Source organism: Culicoides brevitarsis, chromosome 2, assembly GCF_036172545.1.
Source record: "Culicoides brevitarsis isolate CSIRO-B50_1 chromosome 2, AGI_CSIRO_Cbre_v1, whole genome shotgun sequence".
Taxonomy (NCBI): domain Eukaryota; kingdom Metazoa; phylum Arthropoda; class Insecta; order Diptera; family Ceratopogonidae; genus Culicoides; species Culicoides brevitarsis.
Genome location: NC_087086.1, coordinates 28,320,732 through 28,338,221, shown reverse-complemented (window position 1 = coordinate 28,338,221; position 17,490 = coordinate 28,320,732). Strand labels below are relative to the sequence as shown.

General features: G+C 29.1%; 2 protein-coding genes across 2 annotated transcripts; one reads left to right on the top strand and one right to left on the bottom strand.

Annotated features, from left to right (window-relative positions):
- Window positions 1-5,016: 5,016 nt before the first annotated feature.
- LOC134828886 (glutamate [NMDA] receptor subunit 1-like) lies at window positions 5,017-16,605 on the bottom strand. Its single transcript, XM_063841877.1, has 10 exons — window positions 16,556-16,605; window positions 15,969-16,097; window positions 15,756-15,909; window positions 14,004-14,245; window positions 10,148-10,690; window positions 8,562-8,713; window positions 6,092-6,247; window positions 5,828-6,039; window positions 5,341-5,736; window positions 5,017-5,259 (listed from the first exon to the last, which is right to left on the bottom strand). Exons 1-10 carry the CDS (start codon window positions 16,603-16,605, stop codon window positions 5,134-5,136), a joined length of 2,160 nt encoding a protein of 719 aa, XP_063697947.1. The 3' UTR covers window positions 5,017-5,133.
- LOC134831468 (small ribosomal subunit protein eS17) lies at window positions 16,550-17,445 on the top strand. Its single transcript, XM_063845200.1, has 3 exons — window positions 16,550-16,609; window positions 16,871-17,022; window positions 17,086-17,445. The coding sequence occupies exons 1-3, from the start codon at window positions 16,607-16,609 to the stop codon at window positions 17,333-17,335; spliced, it is 405 nt and encodes a 134-aa protein (XP_063701270.1). The 5' UTR covers window positions 16,550-16,606; the 3' UTR covers window positions 17,336-17,445.
- Window positions 17,446-17,490: the final 45 nt, after the last annotated feature.

The following is a 17,490-nucleotide window of genomic DNA, read 5'->3' as shown; positions in this document are numbered from 1 at the left end:
TCCGGTGTTGCGTCGCACATTGTCAGTGTATGCGAAAAACTAATCCAAGTGCAGTTAAAACCATTATTGTTATCATTATTGTGTAAAAAAGTAGGGAAAAGGGAACGTATAATGCGAGAAAATTAAATTGTTCGGTACTTTTGTGACGCAAAACGAACGAAATTCCATCAAAAAGCATTCAACATTGACGTCTTTCTTGTTCGAAGGGTAGCAAAGCACTAAAAAAACGTTTCTACACTCCTACGACGAAGCAACGTTACCCGAATGTGGAAAATGAAACAATCGGCATGAACTTTTCCGAACACGAAAAGTGGGGAAAATTCTTTTTCCGTTACGTTTTTTTGCATTTCTTCACAAGTGGCATAAATATTTTTCCAATTTCATGAATTAATTAATATTTTGAACCTAGAAGTCACATAAATAACCTTCGCTCGTGATATTTCCTTCCCGCTGGTCCTCGCCTGTTTTTCAATTAAAAATGCCAAACAAATCAAATCCATATTTATTACAGGTGGTGCGTCTCCGCCTCGGTGTCTTTCGTGTTACAGCATGCGAGTTTTATCTGCTAGTTGCAGCACACAATTTTACTAACGTCATGCATTTTGCGTATGCTTTGCCAGTAGGTACAGATGAAGAGAGACAAACACAGGAAGTTTGTACTTTTTTTTTCTACCCTTTCCTTGCTTTGCTTGCCTTGTACAAAACTTTTTCAATATATTACACCTAAAATCTCGTAGTTCTTTTGCACAAAATATATTTTATGCTTACCAAAGCAGCATTTAAAGGTATCTGAACCTAATATAGAGTGAGAGCTAAGTGAGTATGAAACGGGGATTGAAGTTGTTTGGTTATGAGGAAACTTTTTGAATTAGCATGAATGGAAATTTTTAAATTTAGGTGAAAATTTTATTTTTAATTTTTAAAAAAAATTCCAGAAATACTTTTCCAACTTTGTGACTGATTTTTAGAAAAAAAAATCTTTGCTTAAAAATAAATTAGTAGAAATTAATTAAAGTGCATTTTTACATTTTTTTTATATTTCTAAAAATTTTAAAAATTGCTTTAGTTTTTTTTTAATCAATTGCGGTGTATGATTTCCAAAATTTTAGCCAATTTATCATTTTCAGTAAATTTTTTTTTTAATAAATTTTAAGCCATTTTACGTAACATATTTTATTTTCTGAAAAAAAATTAACTTTTTAATATTTCTGATTTTTTTTATTGTAAAACGTTTAATTTTTTTTTAATCATTAAATTAATTTACAAAATTTGTATTCTGATGTTTTGACAGAAAAAAATAATCAAAAAATTTAAATTTTATAAAATTGTTCTAAAAAGTCTTCAAAAATTAAATTCTTTGATCTCTTAGGAAAACATTAAGCTCAAATTTTTCTTAGCTTTTCTTTAATTATTTTTCTTACTAATTAATAAAAATAAAAAAAACTTTAATTAATAAAAATAAATTGATAGAAATTAATTTCAAGTGCATTTTTACGTTTTTCTGATACAAAATTTTACATTTTATAATTTATTTTAGTCAATTTCGGTATAAAAAATTCAGCCGAATTTTTCATTTTCCGCCAATTTTTTTTTATTTTTTAAAAATAAATTTAAAGCTATTTTACGTAAAAAAGTTATTTTCTTCAAAAAAAAAAAATAAATTTTAAATTTTTTGGTTTTTTTCTTCGTAAAACGTTAAAATCTTAGAAAAGAAACCATTTTTGGCCTCCTTAAAATTTTTGAAAAAAAAAACTTTCAATTGTTCATACAAAAAACAAAAGTTTTAAGTTTCCTTTAAAAAGTGCAAAAAAAAAATTGACGTCAGAACAGAACAGAAACCGAAGAAGAAGCAACAAAATATTTTTCTAGGCATTATTGTGTCTCTTCGTACGTGAAAGTATTCGATTTACGGCCCACTTTTTATTATATTTTTCCACTTTTTTTCTATTCTCTTTGTCTGAAATCGAACTTCCTAGCCATACAAAACACTTTTCTGTGACAAAAAACAAAAAAAAAATCTTATATCCCTGGTTAATATGTCAGAAAATATTTAAAATTTTAAAATACAATAATCTTTATGGGATCAAGTCTTCAAGTGTCACATGCCATGTAGATTAAAGTGAATATGTGCGAGGCAAATAAAAACACTTTTATGGGGGATTTTCTATTGAATTTAGTTTTTTTTTCTCTCAGTTTAACGTTTTCGTCCTCTCGCGTCACTGTGACGTGCGAAATTAAGCGCAGGCACATCAAGTCATCAAGTTGAATTACGATCGTTCACCTGCCACACAGTTCGAACTCGCTCCTCGGAGCAAAGGTGTCTAAATTCCTTCTATCTATCATCCCGTCCTCGTATGACATGCAGCTAAATGATTGATTTAAAAGTGACGCTCGACGTATTTTTCATGTAAATAATGTTTTACGTCGTTTTTTTCGTCGTACTTTGAGAAACGTGATCAATCTTGTTTTGGACATTTTTATTACAAATATCATGTTTCAAATAAATATTTTTTTTTGTTGCTGTGTCATATACAAACTCTATCCAATCATGTTTTGTCACCTTGAATTGTCAATTGAATTTATCACACTTCATTTTTCGCAGTGCGTTTCTTTATCTCTCTGATCGCATGACAACGAAAGACGAAAAAGGGGAAGAAAGAGAGAGATACCTGTCTATTTAAATATCATCAATCAACTAATTGTTGCTTTATTTCGTGCGCTCGGTGTTTCGTTACATTTTCTATGTTTCATCGGCGGCAATGTGCGTTCCGAATCGAAAGTGAAGTGAAATGTTTAACACTCAATTGAATTTTCATCATGATGCGAGTTTCATGCGCTTGTTACCTCTTGTTTATCAGATTTAGATTGTAATGCCGAGCGATCCAGGTATATGCAGCCACCATAAATGCGTTCAATGAACTGAGAGAGCGAACGAGGATGTTTGTGACAGTAATGAGTAAATTAAATGTTGTGCTTAGAAAGGTGGATGGTAGGTGTTAAGTGTGTGAAAGAGGATTTTTGTCGAGTGACGGGGGTTTGGGAAGTGTGGAGAATTACATGTGAGAGGCGTTTCACGGGAAATTTGATAAAAGTTTGAGACTGTTGTGGGTTTTGTGAAGATCAATAAGTGGAGGAAAATGTTTCAAAGTTGCTGCTATTGACATTTTTCTGAATTTTGGTACTTTTGTACTCCTTGACTCACGTATCAAAGTTTGTCAACTTTAACTATCGTAGCTCTTTAATCGACACTCTGATGTTACTCTTTCATTTTTCAATTTCTGCTTATAGGATTTATTCGTCTCGAAGTTGCAGCGCGCTGAAGAATGATTCAGAGGAATTTACTACCATTAATTTATTTTATTCAACGCACAACAGGCGAAAGCCCTTCGCGAGGCTCATATACATAGTGTTTGGGGTACAAACCCCATCGATACAAGATCTCCGGCATATAAAACCCATCTTTTCAACTAAAATATTACATAAAATGATGAATTTTCAGCATCTCGATTGTCATTCTTCTTGGCCCAGATTGATGAGGTATTTTCCATTACAGTCGTCATGAGATAAAACATAAAAAGATACAAAAAAGAACAAAAATTCTCCAGAGTTTGGGCCAGTTATTAGCTGGAACAAGGGAAGAAGATCTCTTAGAAGTTAAAGCAACCCTTAAAGTAAATCTTTTGTGACAAATTAATCCCTCAAACATAATTTTAAAGGTTAATTTAACTCTTTAGAGATAAATCTGACTTCTAAGAGGTCCATATATATTTTTACAATCCATAGGAAACCTCTACTCTCTTACACAGATTCCTTCTTATATTTATTTATTTATTGCAACAACAGGTTTAAAACCCTTGGCTACATAAAAACTAATTTTCATTTGGGGCGAAAAAGCCATTGGAGAATCCGCCGGCAAAAAAAAACAATCTTTTCAAAAAACATTTATTCATAGTGTTTCGTCATCCTTCTCGGAGTAAAGGTCCTGCATCCTTCTTGCGACGGCCACCGGAAACATAAATACACAAAATTAACAAAGAGCAACATCAAGGCTTCGGCAAAACATATAAAACAAGATTCAGTTTTGACCTTGTCGACCAATGCCAGTTAATGTTGTCGTTGTTGTAGTTGTTGTCAGGTTCAGCTTTCGATGACTTGGACCAGGTATATTGCACTTTTAACATAATTCAAAGCGTTTCTTTTAAATTCTTCAACACTATCACAGTCTGTTTTATATTGTTTTGACATTTCATTAAACATTCTTACACCTCTGTACCACATTGATCCTTGTTCATTGTATGATATGTCTTGTCATAGTCTTAAATTTATTACAATACGTACCTAGTTCACATGAAAGATATCACCTATAATGGGTTTTATTAATTCCAATGATCCTTATACGGTGATTTGTCATCATATTGGAAAGCCTTAACTTTATCTTTCGTCTTCCTGAAAAAAAAAATTTTTATTATCAGTCGCATTTTAATATTACTTACCTGTCTCATTAAACTTCCGACAATTATTTGACTTGTAACTTCCTTTCATCACCTGATGCCTTACCTTGATGCAATTTGCCAGACAATTTTCCTGAAAAATTCATTGTGAAAGCTTTTCAACTTTTCATAATTAGACCACAATTAAAACTTTACGACCTCTTAAATGTACAACTTTTCCATGCAATTTTCAGTTACTTACAGTTGCAGTAAATGTAAAATGATGCGAAAAAGAGAAAGAAGAGTGTAATAAACTTTTGATAATAATTTGTTGAAACACAAATTAAAAAGTGTAATTTAAAACTCTTGAAATCTTTCGGAATAGTTTTCCGAAATCAAATTTATTTAACATAAGTTTTTGAATAATGTTCAATAATAACATCACTACAACATCATCATCATCGTCAATGTGTTTCTCTGTGTGTGTGTGTGTGACTCTTGTAGTGCTCTAAGTAGTGCTTTTAAAATTGATGCACTTTGATTTTAAATTCGTTTAGTCGTCGTCGTACCAAGCGACGTACCGACGACCAACTTCGAAATGTTGAACAAAATTTAAATTGCATCCTTTTGCCTCTTGAACAATGTTTAGTCATGTGTGTGTGTGCTGGAGTGAGGGAGACATAGCAGAGCAAGTACATTGGAATTACATGCGATGATGATTATTATTACAATATTTCACAAAATATATTTCCAGCAAAAGTATTGCACAACTTATAACGTAGCCAGCAGATAGAAATATGAGCACCGAGTAGATAAATTCCACACGAACCTACACGTGAAACGGAGAAAAAAAGAGAGACGAGACGATGCAAGAGTTTCTAAAATAATAATTAAAAGTTTGACAGATTACTTGAAAGTCTTCCTTGTGTATTTGCCGTACACATTTGGGCTTTGGCGATCTCCAAAATCTCCGTTCTCGTGCCATAATCCCGTGTTCCGTGATGCGACGATTACTGTAGGCCAAAATTTTGCGAAATGGCGAAACTTTTTGCACAATCATTTGCAACTTCTTGATATATTGTGGCATCAAATTTATCTCGATCAAGTCACAAATCTCCATTTCGGTGAATGTGTCCTTGATTACTTTGTATGCCTGGGCATCTTGTACGTGGAACGCTTTGCCTCGTCGTATCATGCGCATCCCTTCGTCGAAATCGACATAGTGAAATTCGTTTTGCATCGTGTTCTTATTAAAAACTACAACTTTTTTGTTGTACAATTCGATAGCCAGGGGATCTTTTGTATGCTGTCAGTTAAACAAAACAAAAAAAACGGAAAATAAATAAAATTGTCCTGCAAAAAACGAACAATTTCGATTATTTTATTGCCAAACAAACCTTGAAATGATTTTTCATATAGATGTTGTTATCAATGTACAGCTCTAACGGGCTATCAATCAAGTTACGGAGTGTTTTGATAGTTTTGGGTTTTTCCATTAATAATGCACTCACAATGCTGGCGGAGTAGAATTGATAAATGAGGAAACCAAAAACAAGCAAAAACAGGCCGAAACAACGACTTGCGCTTGATTTGACGGATTTTTCGAGACCTAAAAGATAAAATTATAAAAACTGTGTTTTTTTGTTTAAAAAGGGACGAACCTTGTTGACAAATTACTCCAGTGAGCAACAACAACGAATCGAACCAAAAATTTATCGCATGAGGTTTCGAGACATTTTCTGTTTTTCTAGCTTTTTGTTTTTTCTTTTGAGGACCTTTCACGAATTTTTTCAACCAGGCGTTTCCACTAGATGTAACTTCAAATAAAAAAGATAAAAATCCATTATTCATAATGAAAATAATAATAAAAATAAAATCATTTAAATATGAGAAGAAAAAAAGACACATTGAAGAAATTTCGCATCAATTCAATATATTTGAAAATATTTCTGTGATTCTCTCGTTTTTCATTTCTTTTCCTACAAAAGGCACAAATCCACCTATTATATATTTATTTTCTGCTCATGTATGCAAATATTAAAGGCAAAAGAACACTCAAACAGATGACGCTTATGAATATATTTTGAATATCAAATAAAACGATGTGTTATGAGACAATCGTAAAGGAGAGAATGCGGAGGAGAAAAGGTAAGCTTGATTGAATAAATATGTTTTGGAAAAAAGATTAAAAGAAGTGGTTTTTAATAGAAAATGATCTAGATATCGGTGATTTTGCATATTTTTTTAAAGATTTGTGATAAAAATAGGATTTTTTCGGGAAAAAAATTTCAATGAAAATAAAGTATTTAAAAGGAAGTTTAGCATTATTTAAAAATATTTTTTTTTTCTAAGAAATTTTTTTCGAGAAGAAATTTAAATTATAAAAATATAAAAATATTCTAATTTCACAATAAATAAAAAAATAATTAGAATAGCTTGTTCTTATAAGTTACAATAGAAAATATGTATTATAAAAAATATTTTTTTTTGTATAAATTTAAATTTTTGATTAATTCTTCAAAATTTTTTAATATTTTTTTTTGTTCAAAACAAAATTAAAAAAAAATATTTTAATTTAAAAAAATTTAAAAAATTTAAAATTATTAAAAAAAAAAAAAATTTTTAAAAAAAAATTTTTTTTAAATAAAAATAATTTATAAAAAAAATAATTTATAAGGAAAAATAGTTTATAATTGTTACAAAATTAAAAAAAAATTTTATTAAAAAAAATTTTAAATTTAAAAAATAATTTTTACAAAATTAAAAAATTTTAAAAATAAAAAAAAAATTAATTTTTTTAAAATTAAAAAAAAAATAATTTATAAGAAACCCTTAATTTGTTAAAAAATTAAAAAAAAATATTAAAAAAAATTGTATACCTATATTTTTTTTGAAATTATAAAAATAATTTGTTTATAAAAAAAAATTATTTAAATAAGAAAAAACCAAATTTAGAAAAAAATAATTTTAATTTAAAAAAATTTTAATTATTTTCTTGGTTTTTATCAGTTATTTTTTTTTTAAAAATAACACATTTTCTTGGTTTTTATCATATTTTAGTTCAACAAATAAAATAATTGCACGTCCAATTTTTGTTTTAAATAAAAATTATCAAATAAAATCATTTACAAAAGCCCAATCTCTGTAAAAAACCCTACATGACAAATTTTATAAAATTTTTTATTCAATTTTTTTTCGTTAAATATTTATCAATGGAATTCAACAGAAATTTTCTTTTGAACTCTAATCGAATATTTACAAAATACATTTGTTTAAAACTCACGCTGGACTAAATATCAGCGATTTGCATTCAAAATAGAGCTTTTAATGGCAGAAATGTGCTCTACAATTATTTCTGGATAAATGTAAAGCTTTATATTTAAAAAAAAATAAAATTTCCTTTGAAATTAATCCCTAATAAACCAATCTCTGTCAATTTTTCTTTAAATTATTATATAATTGATCATATCTCCAATAAATAATAAGACTTATATGATTGCAACACCGCATGAAAACCGTATTAATTCGAGGCATAATGATATATTTATCTACAAAAGACTGATGACGCTAATAACTGCATTGTTCTAAATATTAAAACAATCTTATTGTTTATTATGCTACGATTATTATTAAAGTAGACCTATATCGAACACACAGTTTTGGTCATTCAATTTGAGTTTGAGTTGCCGCCCGAGCCGAATGCCTTATATAACAACCTCCTAACTAATAATAATAAAACACACATGATAATATTATTATTAAGATTATGTTTGGTGGTGACATTGATTGTTTCAATTTGTGGACTCTCTCGAACGTCGACGTGTTCACATAATAATAATAATAAATATTTGCATTTATCGCAATATAATATAATGTAGAAGTGAACAATGTTCTTCTCGGAAAGTCCTGTCGTATTGTTATTTAATAATTATTAATTGGTACATAATTGTGTGTTTGCGATAATAAACTTCTGTTCATTGTTCGTTTTCGAAGCAGAGAGACTTAAGCTCGTATTGTTATGTAATAATGCGACAATCTTAATGGAAAATGGTTTCCATTGAAAAAAGTCTAATCTTCTATTTTGACAAAGACAAGTTGCAATCAGGAGACAGAAGCAGGACAACAACTCACCTTTGTGCTCGAAATCATAGAAGACGAACATGACGAAGATAAAGAGCACGCAGCACAATAGGATGCAAATCCAAACATTTGTGGAGAATGGCAGCAAGAAGATATTCCGTAATGCATTCGGATCGTATGGCTGCAGCAAGAAGAAACACGGCCTGATTATGTTTCATGATGAAAATGATGAGAAAAGAAATTGCAAAAAAAAAATTGAAAAGAAAGATTAAAAAGTATATTAAAAATTACACGGTTCGACAAAATATGCTGAATTATATTTCTTAAAAACTATTTTTTAGGTTTAACGAAATGATAGAGAGCCAAAAAAATATTTGACATTTTTTTCTGGTTGGTAAAGCTGATAACTAACTTTTTTAAAAAGGTTTTTCAATCTTATTCTAATTAATCCAATCCAAGCAAATAAAATTAACAAATTTAAAATTTTTGAAAGGCAATTTTTGAAAAGAATCTCGAATCCGCTACTGAATAAATATTAAAAAAAATAATATTTTTTAAAATTTTGAAATACATTTTTCATACAAAATGGCAAAATTTGAACAATTTTTGATATATTTTTAAAATTGTTCTGAGGATATCTCAAATTAAAATTTTAGAAAAAAATTTCACATCACATAGTGGGAATTTTGGCCTTTTTAGATCCTTAGGGGCTAAAATAAAAGCCTTTTAAAATTTTCTTACAGTTTACTAAAATTTTTTATTTTTTTCGAAAAAAAAATTTTTTAGAAAAAATAAAAATCGAGTAAATTTTATGATTTACAGTCAAAAATTTCTATATTTTCCATGGAAAAATATATTTATTGTAATAATTGTATGATTAATAGAATTTGGGCTCAAAAAAAATAATTTTTAAATAATTAACGAGTTAAATCGAACTAACTGATCGATAAAATATTCAATTTATTTAAATTTTCATTTTTGAAAAAAACTTTAAAATGCTTTTATATGTCCCCTGAGAGTCTAAAAAGGCTCAAATTTCTCACTGGGCATCGGATTTCATAAAAAAAAAAAAACAGAAAAAATGAGATTTTTTGATGGTTCTGAGTTAGTTAAACTTAAAGTAGTCAAAAAAACTTGAATTCAAAATTCTGTAATGAGCTTCGTTGTTTTTGTGCAATTTTAGTATGGTTGGGTATGCCAAAGAGGTACTTGAGTGCACTAAAAATGTCTAAAATATCAAAAGCTTATTCCAAGTTTCAAAATTTAGGCTTTTTCGATTACTTTAAGCATAACTAATTCAAAACCATCAAAAAATTTCATGTCATTTTTTATGTTTTTTTTTTTGGTGAAATGATGAAATCGGATGATGAGAAAATTTTTTCTAAAAGTTTAATTTGAGATATTTTTTATGAAATCAGGTCCAAAAAAAAAATAAAAAAAGGTCTTAATTTTATAAAAAGTAATTAAGAAAATTTATGTTGAAGGGGACTTCGAATTCAAAAATTACAAAAATTTTTAACTTTTTTTTTTAAATTTATTTTGTCCCATTGGACTTTCTACATGGGAATTTCATTAAAATTGCAGTAAAAGCCAGAAATTTGTCGCATCGTGATCAAATTTCAAAGAAAACTACTCACCGTTCAAGCGCTGTATAACCGACACCCGTAACTGCCTGCTGACGTGCTTTGTAGTAAAAAATGGGACTTCCCCCGAGATCTGCCTCATCTCGTAACAAACTTCCTACCATCCCGTCCCACGTATCGTTTACCGGATATCCCCAAGACTTGACGCGTCTCACGTGAAACGTCAAATTGTGCATCCACCGAAAATGCTCGAGAATTGCCATGTTCATGCGATGCATCGAATCGAGATGCAAGTTATAAGTGTGCTTCAAATAAAGCTCAAACGGCTCATGAATCCTTTGCTGAATCACAACCGTCACTCGCAACATTGTCCCTTCCATGTCACGACGCCGCTCGAGACGATTAGAAATTGCCGCGAATGGCGATGATTTTCTCTTCCTCTCGGCATTTCGTTCTTTTAGTGACATCGTCGTGACATCATTAAAATAAATTAAAGGTTTTTGCTTTGATGAGGTCGATGGTAATGATGGGAGAATTCCGTATCCGAGTAAATTGATATTTACTTTGCGTCGTGGATCATGACGATGACTTGGTTTCCTGCCAATGATTTATGAAGAAGGCACGCAAATGAGAAAATTGCGGGGAAATGTCAACGAGTGATCCACAAAAACAGCGTGACTCGATGGTGAGTTTTACATTTTGCAGGGTAATAAGTCAACATGTCGTCATGAAACTCGTTAGAGCAAACAAAAAATATTAATTGAGAGGACAAGCACATTACATTTACAGTTTTTTACGTGCGGTATTCATTTCACTTTTTAATGCAAGGAAAAAATTAATTAATGATGATGTTTGCAACATACAACTTTTTAACGTGCTTGGGTTGATTTTTTTGTTCTGAATTTACGGAAATTACTACATTCATTAAAGGCATGTGAAAAATTAGAAATTCTGACTAAAAATTGACTTCAAATAAGTCTAGCAATTACATTCTGTTTGGAAACATGAAGTTTTGTCTAAAAAATTCGTTTGAAAGGAAATTCATCCTAAAAAAAATTAAAATATATCAGAAAGTCATAGTTTGAAAACATATTTTAACATAAATTTGCTTTTGAGTCTGTCTGCAACTCATTTAAAACGTAAATTCTTGTTAAAAATGTTCCTTTCATAACATTTAGATATCTAAACTGTCTGGTTAGATATCAAATATGCCTTTGATAGTTCATGGAAGTTCAGTTTTGATATAAAACGTCGGTTAACATTGCTATTTAATATTAAAATTCTGGGTAGAAACTTGCATCTGATAGATTCTAGGAGAGCTAAAAATGGATCTTCTTGTTATTTTTAGTCAAGAATCCATTGAAAATATATTTTTAGATTATTTCTGTGAGTTTAATAAATCCAAATTTTCGGTAAAATGTCTTGTTTTTGATTTGCTAAGGTTTGTCTTGACAAATCTGACAAACGCTTCAAATCGCATTGTTTAGTTGCCACAGTTTGTTTCATATTGTACTGAAATTTCATTGAAAATTTGAACACGCTTTTACCACACAAATCAACCGATTTCGTCTTTTCATAGAAAAAAAAATGACATGACATTTTTTTATGGTTTTGTGTTATTTCAAGGCCTAAAGTAAAATTGTAAATTCTGGAATGAACATCAGTGTTTTTAGGTATTTTTAGTTTTCCAGTAGGACAAAATTACCTTTTTTTAAGGCCTGCTTGTATGATTTAAATCAAAGATTTGAAAATCAAATCTTGATCTGATTTTTTTTTCGAAAGGTAAATTTTGTAAAAATTAAAAAAAAATAAAAATTCGAATTGTAAAAATTTGTATTAGCAAATTTCAAAAATTTTTTGGAAAAAAAACATTTTGATTTGATTTTTTAAATCAGAATTAATTTTTTTCAAAAAAATTTAAAAATTTAAGGCGGAACTTTTCAATGAAATTTTTAAATTTTTTTTTTTTTTTTCAAAAAAATAAAAATTTCGGAATTTCTCCATGTAAAACTTTGAGAGCCTTATTTTCAAAACCCCACGGCCTTAAAAAAAGGTAATTTCGACCCACTGAAAATTGGTTGGGTATGTTAAAGAGATACTTGACAACCTCCAAATTAACTAGAAAATGTCTAAAATCTCAAAAGCTCATTCCAGGATTTTAAATTTAGGGTTTTTTCGAATACTTTAGGTCTAACTACCACAAAACCATCAAAAAATCTCATGCTATATTTTTTTCGATGAAATGATGAAGTTGTAGGATATCACAGATAATTTAGTCTCAATCTATTATTGCTTCTTAATTCATATGGTTGTAATTCTCCGAGTCTTTCGATGTTAATTGTCAAGTAGTTTGGAAACAGATTCATTGTTGCTTTGTAAATTATGACTAGAACGTTAAAACATATTCGTTGCCAGATACTGAGAGGTTCTGTTTTTCAAGATGTCACTTATCCTGTTGTATCTGTTGCCTTGTATTGCCTTTTTATCCAATTTTAACTGTAAAAAAATCTCAGAAATTTTATTTTTGAATAAATTCAGCGTTGTCTACAATCAAAATTTTACTTACCTTATTTTAAGGCTGGTATAGAAATAAAATTCTGGTTAAAATTTCTCACTGAGAGTTTTTAAATATCATAAATTTCCTCATAAAAGTGTCTAGCAAACGAGTTTCGACTAAAAAATTTCTTTATGAGTAAATGTTCCAGCTAAAAATCATCAACAATAGTGTCTGGAAACAAATTTCTGATGAAAACTCCATCTAAAAATATAAAATAATGCATTAAAATTTTAATTTTAAACCAAAAATTACCAAGCAGCTCATTCAGCAACTCCTTTCCTCTTTAAAATTCATTATGAACTCCAAACTTTTCCAATCGAAAACTTTTTGATTTCCTAAATTGATCAGAAAAGCGGCGGCGTTCCATTCACTCACATGGGAAATTAATTACTACGAGGAACCAAAAAAAAATATCTAACCAGTTATTTTACAATATTTTTCCTCTACTAATCCCGTCGCCGTCGTCATAAATTGTTAGATTTTTTTTTCGAAACGGAAAAATATTGTATTATCTTCGCATTTCAGTTGAACAGGGACACACACGCGTTGCCATATCTTATATGTTGGTCTGCTGCTTTTCACATCGCAATGCCAACAAAATATCAAAATATGAGTTGCACACAACTCACAACAGAGAAAAAAAGGAAAATAATACAATATAAAAGCATAAAACAGCAAATTTAATGCTATATGTATCATAAAAATTGAATAAAAACCACTTCACGTTCGTTTTTTTTTCGCTCGTTTGTGTGCCAGACATACACACAGATCTCTATTGTTTCCTCGTGGAATAAACATCAGAGTGGCATCAGAGTTTTTCACTAAATTTCCACATGCGGCACGGGAAAAAAATCTAAAATTGCTTCGGTATAACCTTTAAATGTAGCTTTGAGGAGATGCGAGTGAGTGGAGTTGAGTTAATTCGAAATGCATGCATGTGCCTTGTCCTTCATTCGTCGTCGCTTGCCATAAAACACTTATGATGTGAAACATTTTTATGTTGTGCAATATCCGCCGACTGAAATGATGCTCAAACGCGTACAGCTTGTTGCTTTCATTTTGTCCTCTTTTTCATTTTTTGATTTTTATTTCATTTTTGCCAACACTGCATTTTTATCTATTTGCCTCGAACACGACGACACACATAAAAAAAAACAATTTTTCAGACTAAATAAAATCGGGCAGTGTTATTTGAGATTCGCCAACACACACGAAAAAAAACGTTATAAAAAAATCATTATAAAAGCATCAAATTGTGTGTATTCGTGTGTGAATGAAATGAGCAAAAAAAAATAAAAATAAAAAAAATACAGAGAGACACATATCCTTTTTATAAAACAATAATAAACTTGCCATATATCATAGAGCGATACTTGTTGATGACCTTGTTTTGTTGTAGTTGTGCTGCTGTTGGTCGCCGTTTCGCGTGCATCGTTGTTGCTGCCGAGCAGGTTGACCACAGTTATTTTCGAATCAACGTGAATATTCAATTCATTGAACCAATTATTGATGGTGGCGACGACGAGTTGCTGTTGCGGAGAGGTGACGGTGAGGATCCAATGGAATGTCGCGTTGAAGAGATTTTTGGACGAAGCCTGAATGGATTAAAAAAGTAATAAGAATTTTAGATAAATTATTAAAAATTAAGATTTTTAAAAGTAGTAATTAATTAATTTTGTTTTTAATTTAAATTTAAAAAAAAAATAATAATAATAAATAAATTACTAGTCTTAATTTTTGATAAAACGAATTATTTAATTAACTTTTTATGAAAATTAAAATTTTTAGGAGTTTTATTTATATTTTTTTTTTATTTATTTTATACATAATTTATAAATAATTTATAAAAATTTTATAAATAAAACAATTTTATTTATTTTTAATATTTTTTTTTATCAAAACAGTTCAAAAAAATAACAAAATTTGATATTGAATTTACTAAAGAAAATTTTAGAATTTTTTTTTAAACTAGGCCGCTCCAAATGAAACTCAATAGTTTTGTCCGATGCCCCATTTTAAATTCGAAAATCCAATGGGGCAAAATAAAAAAAGTTAAAAATTTCATCAAAAATTACCTATTTTTGATGTATTTCCATAATTTTTCATAAAACTTTCAAGAAAATTTTTCAATTTTTAGTAATTTTGTATTCAAAATCATATTTCGTCAGAAAATTTTCTTTAAAAAAATAATTTTCATGAAAATTATTGAATGTTTTTTTTCAAAAAAAATTTTGACAGTTATTTTTACCATATTGATTTTTTTCAATTTTAATTAAAATATTCTTAAATCAATTTTTAATACACAAGTATCAATGTAAAAAAAAACTCAAAACAACAATAATATTGATTAACTATAAATTTTTTTTAAAAATTTAGCATTTTATATGAAAAAAAGTATTTCAAATTTCTTTATTTTTTTGCCACCCCCATTTTTATTTCAAAAATTTTGGACAAAACTATTGAGTTTTATTTGGAGCGGCCTTAAAGACTTAACACCAAAAAGTTAAAATTAATAGGTTTGAATATTTTTGACACAAATTAGTTAAAGGTTAAAATTCAAGTTTAAATTACATATTAAATAAATTTTTTTAGGAAAGTTAATAAAATATAAAATTTTTAATGAATAATGTGGAAAAATTCTAAATTTTATTATTTTTTTTTTTAATTACCTAAATTAAATTTTAAAAAAATTAAAATTTTAACTGAATTACGACATTTGCTAAAATTACTAAAAACTTTAAAAATTATAGCGAATGTTATAATTCAATAAAATTTTAGAAATTTTAACTCAATTTATGAATTTCGAAAAATAAAATGGCTAACATTAGTCTATAAATCGCTTAAAAATGTATATTTTTGAAAATTTTTGATTTTTTTATACTTTAAGTGATTTAATCATTTATTGATGGATATTTTGGTGAAAAATAATATTAAAAAAACGCAAAATTTTAAAAAATTAGAAATTTTTAAAAAAATATTTTTGATTAAAATAATTATTTTTTTTAAAAAAGAAATACTTTAAAAATTCTGAAAAAAATACATTAAAATCCATTAATCCAATGCTAAAAATTATGATTTTTACTTATTTTTTTGAAATTTCCTTACCATTTCAAGCACTTTAAAATTATCTTCGTAATCCATATCGACCAAAAACGCTTGAGGAGCTCCAAAATCATCAACGACAATTTCCTCAGAACCATCAGAAAATTTCAAATAAATCTTTTCCTCATAAAATGGCAAAGGATCAATATCTCCAAAGCTATTTCGAGAATATTTTAATGAGAAAAATACAAAGTTGGTCAGAAAATGTTGACTTACCTTTCAATTTGTTCCTCATCATGAGCAATAATCGTGCAAATACTCAGGTGAACTCGCTTTAAATATTCAATCACGAACTCATGCACCTGTTTCTTGCTGATTTGATGAGTTTCAGAAGCTTCTATTGATCTGAGAACCAGAAAAATTAAATAAAATTTTAAATTTATTGAGAAAATTAACATTTTGAGAACTTTTCTTCTCAAAAATTAAATGAAAAATGAATTAAATTATAAAAAAATGTTCGAATAAAGACATTATTTTCGTTAAATTGATGATTTTTGAGTGACAAGTTAATGATGATGTCACTAATTTTTCATTATTAAGCTTTCAACTCGTCAATTTTTAACAAATTTAATTCAAAATAGTCATTTCAAGGATTTTCGTCACAAAAAAATTATCAAAATAAAATTTTTAAATCATTTTTCATGAATTTTTTAAAGAAATTTCATCAAAAAATGACCGAGGAATACCAAATTTATCAAATAACGAACAAATTTTTAAATATTTTTCACTAAAATCAATTCCATACTCCTCAATTTTAGTTCCCACATCCGCCGCTGGTGCGCTTCCATCACATTTTGAGGTACCTTACCGCGAGCGCTGCATAAGTGCTTCCTTTTCTGTGTAAAGTTTTCATAATGGTGAGAGTTCGCTCCTGTTTTTTCCGGAATAAAACTGAAAAATGTGCATTTAGTGGCGAAATTTTTGCATAAATCCGCGTTCCAAGGGCTTTTCCACAGCCCGCTAATGGAGATTACCCGTGAAATGTGTTAAAAACTTGTGAATTTCACTAAAGTTTGGGTACACAATCCACGTGCACATTTGACAGCTAATTCTGTGTCTATAAATCCAACGAGCGGGTTAAAGAATTAATAAATTTTTAATTTTTCTCTATTTTGCAGGGTCGTGTCAGAACCAAGACAGTCAAAAAGGCCTCCAAGGTCATCATTGAGAAATACTACACCCGCCTTACGCTTGATTTCCACACAAACAAGCGTATTGTCGAGGAAGTCGCCATCATCCCGACCAAGCCACTCCGCAACAAGATTGCTGGGTAAGTCATTTTTTTTGCCTTAAAAAATAATTTTAAATTAATTTTTTCGAATTTTTTTCGCAGTTTCGTCACACATTTAATGAAGCGTCTCCGCCACTCACAGGTCCGCGGAATTTCCATCAAATTGCAAGAAGAGGAACGTGAACGTCGCGACAACTACGTGCCCGAAGTTTCCGCATTGGAGCAAGACATCATCGAAGTTGATCCCGAAACCAAGGAAATGTTGCGTATGCTTGACTTCACAAACATTACCGGACTCCAATTGACACAACCAACCACCGGTAACTTTGGCAACCGAGGAAACCGCAACTAAATTGTATCATTGAGTGCATCGGAGACCATCTGCCGACGGATAATTTTGTATCAATACAAAAAAATCAAGACTTCCTTGATGAAATAAATAATTTTGAAGACCATAAAAAATGCTTTTGAGCCAAAACTAACCTGATCAACCACCAGAAATGAGGT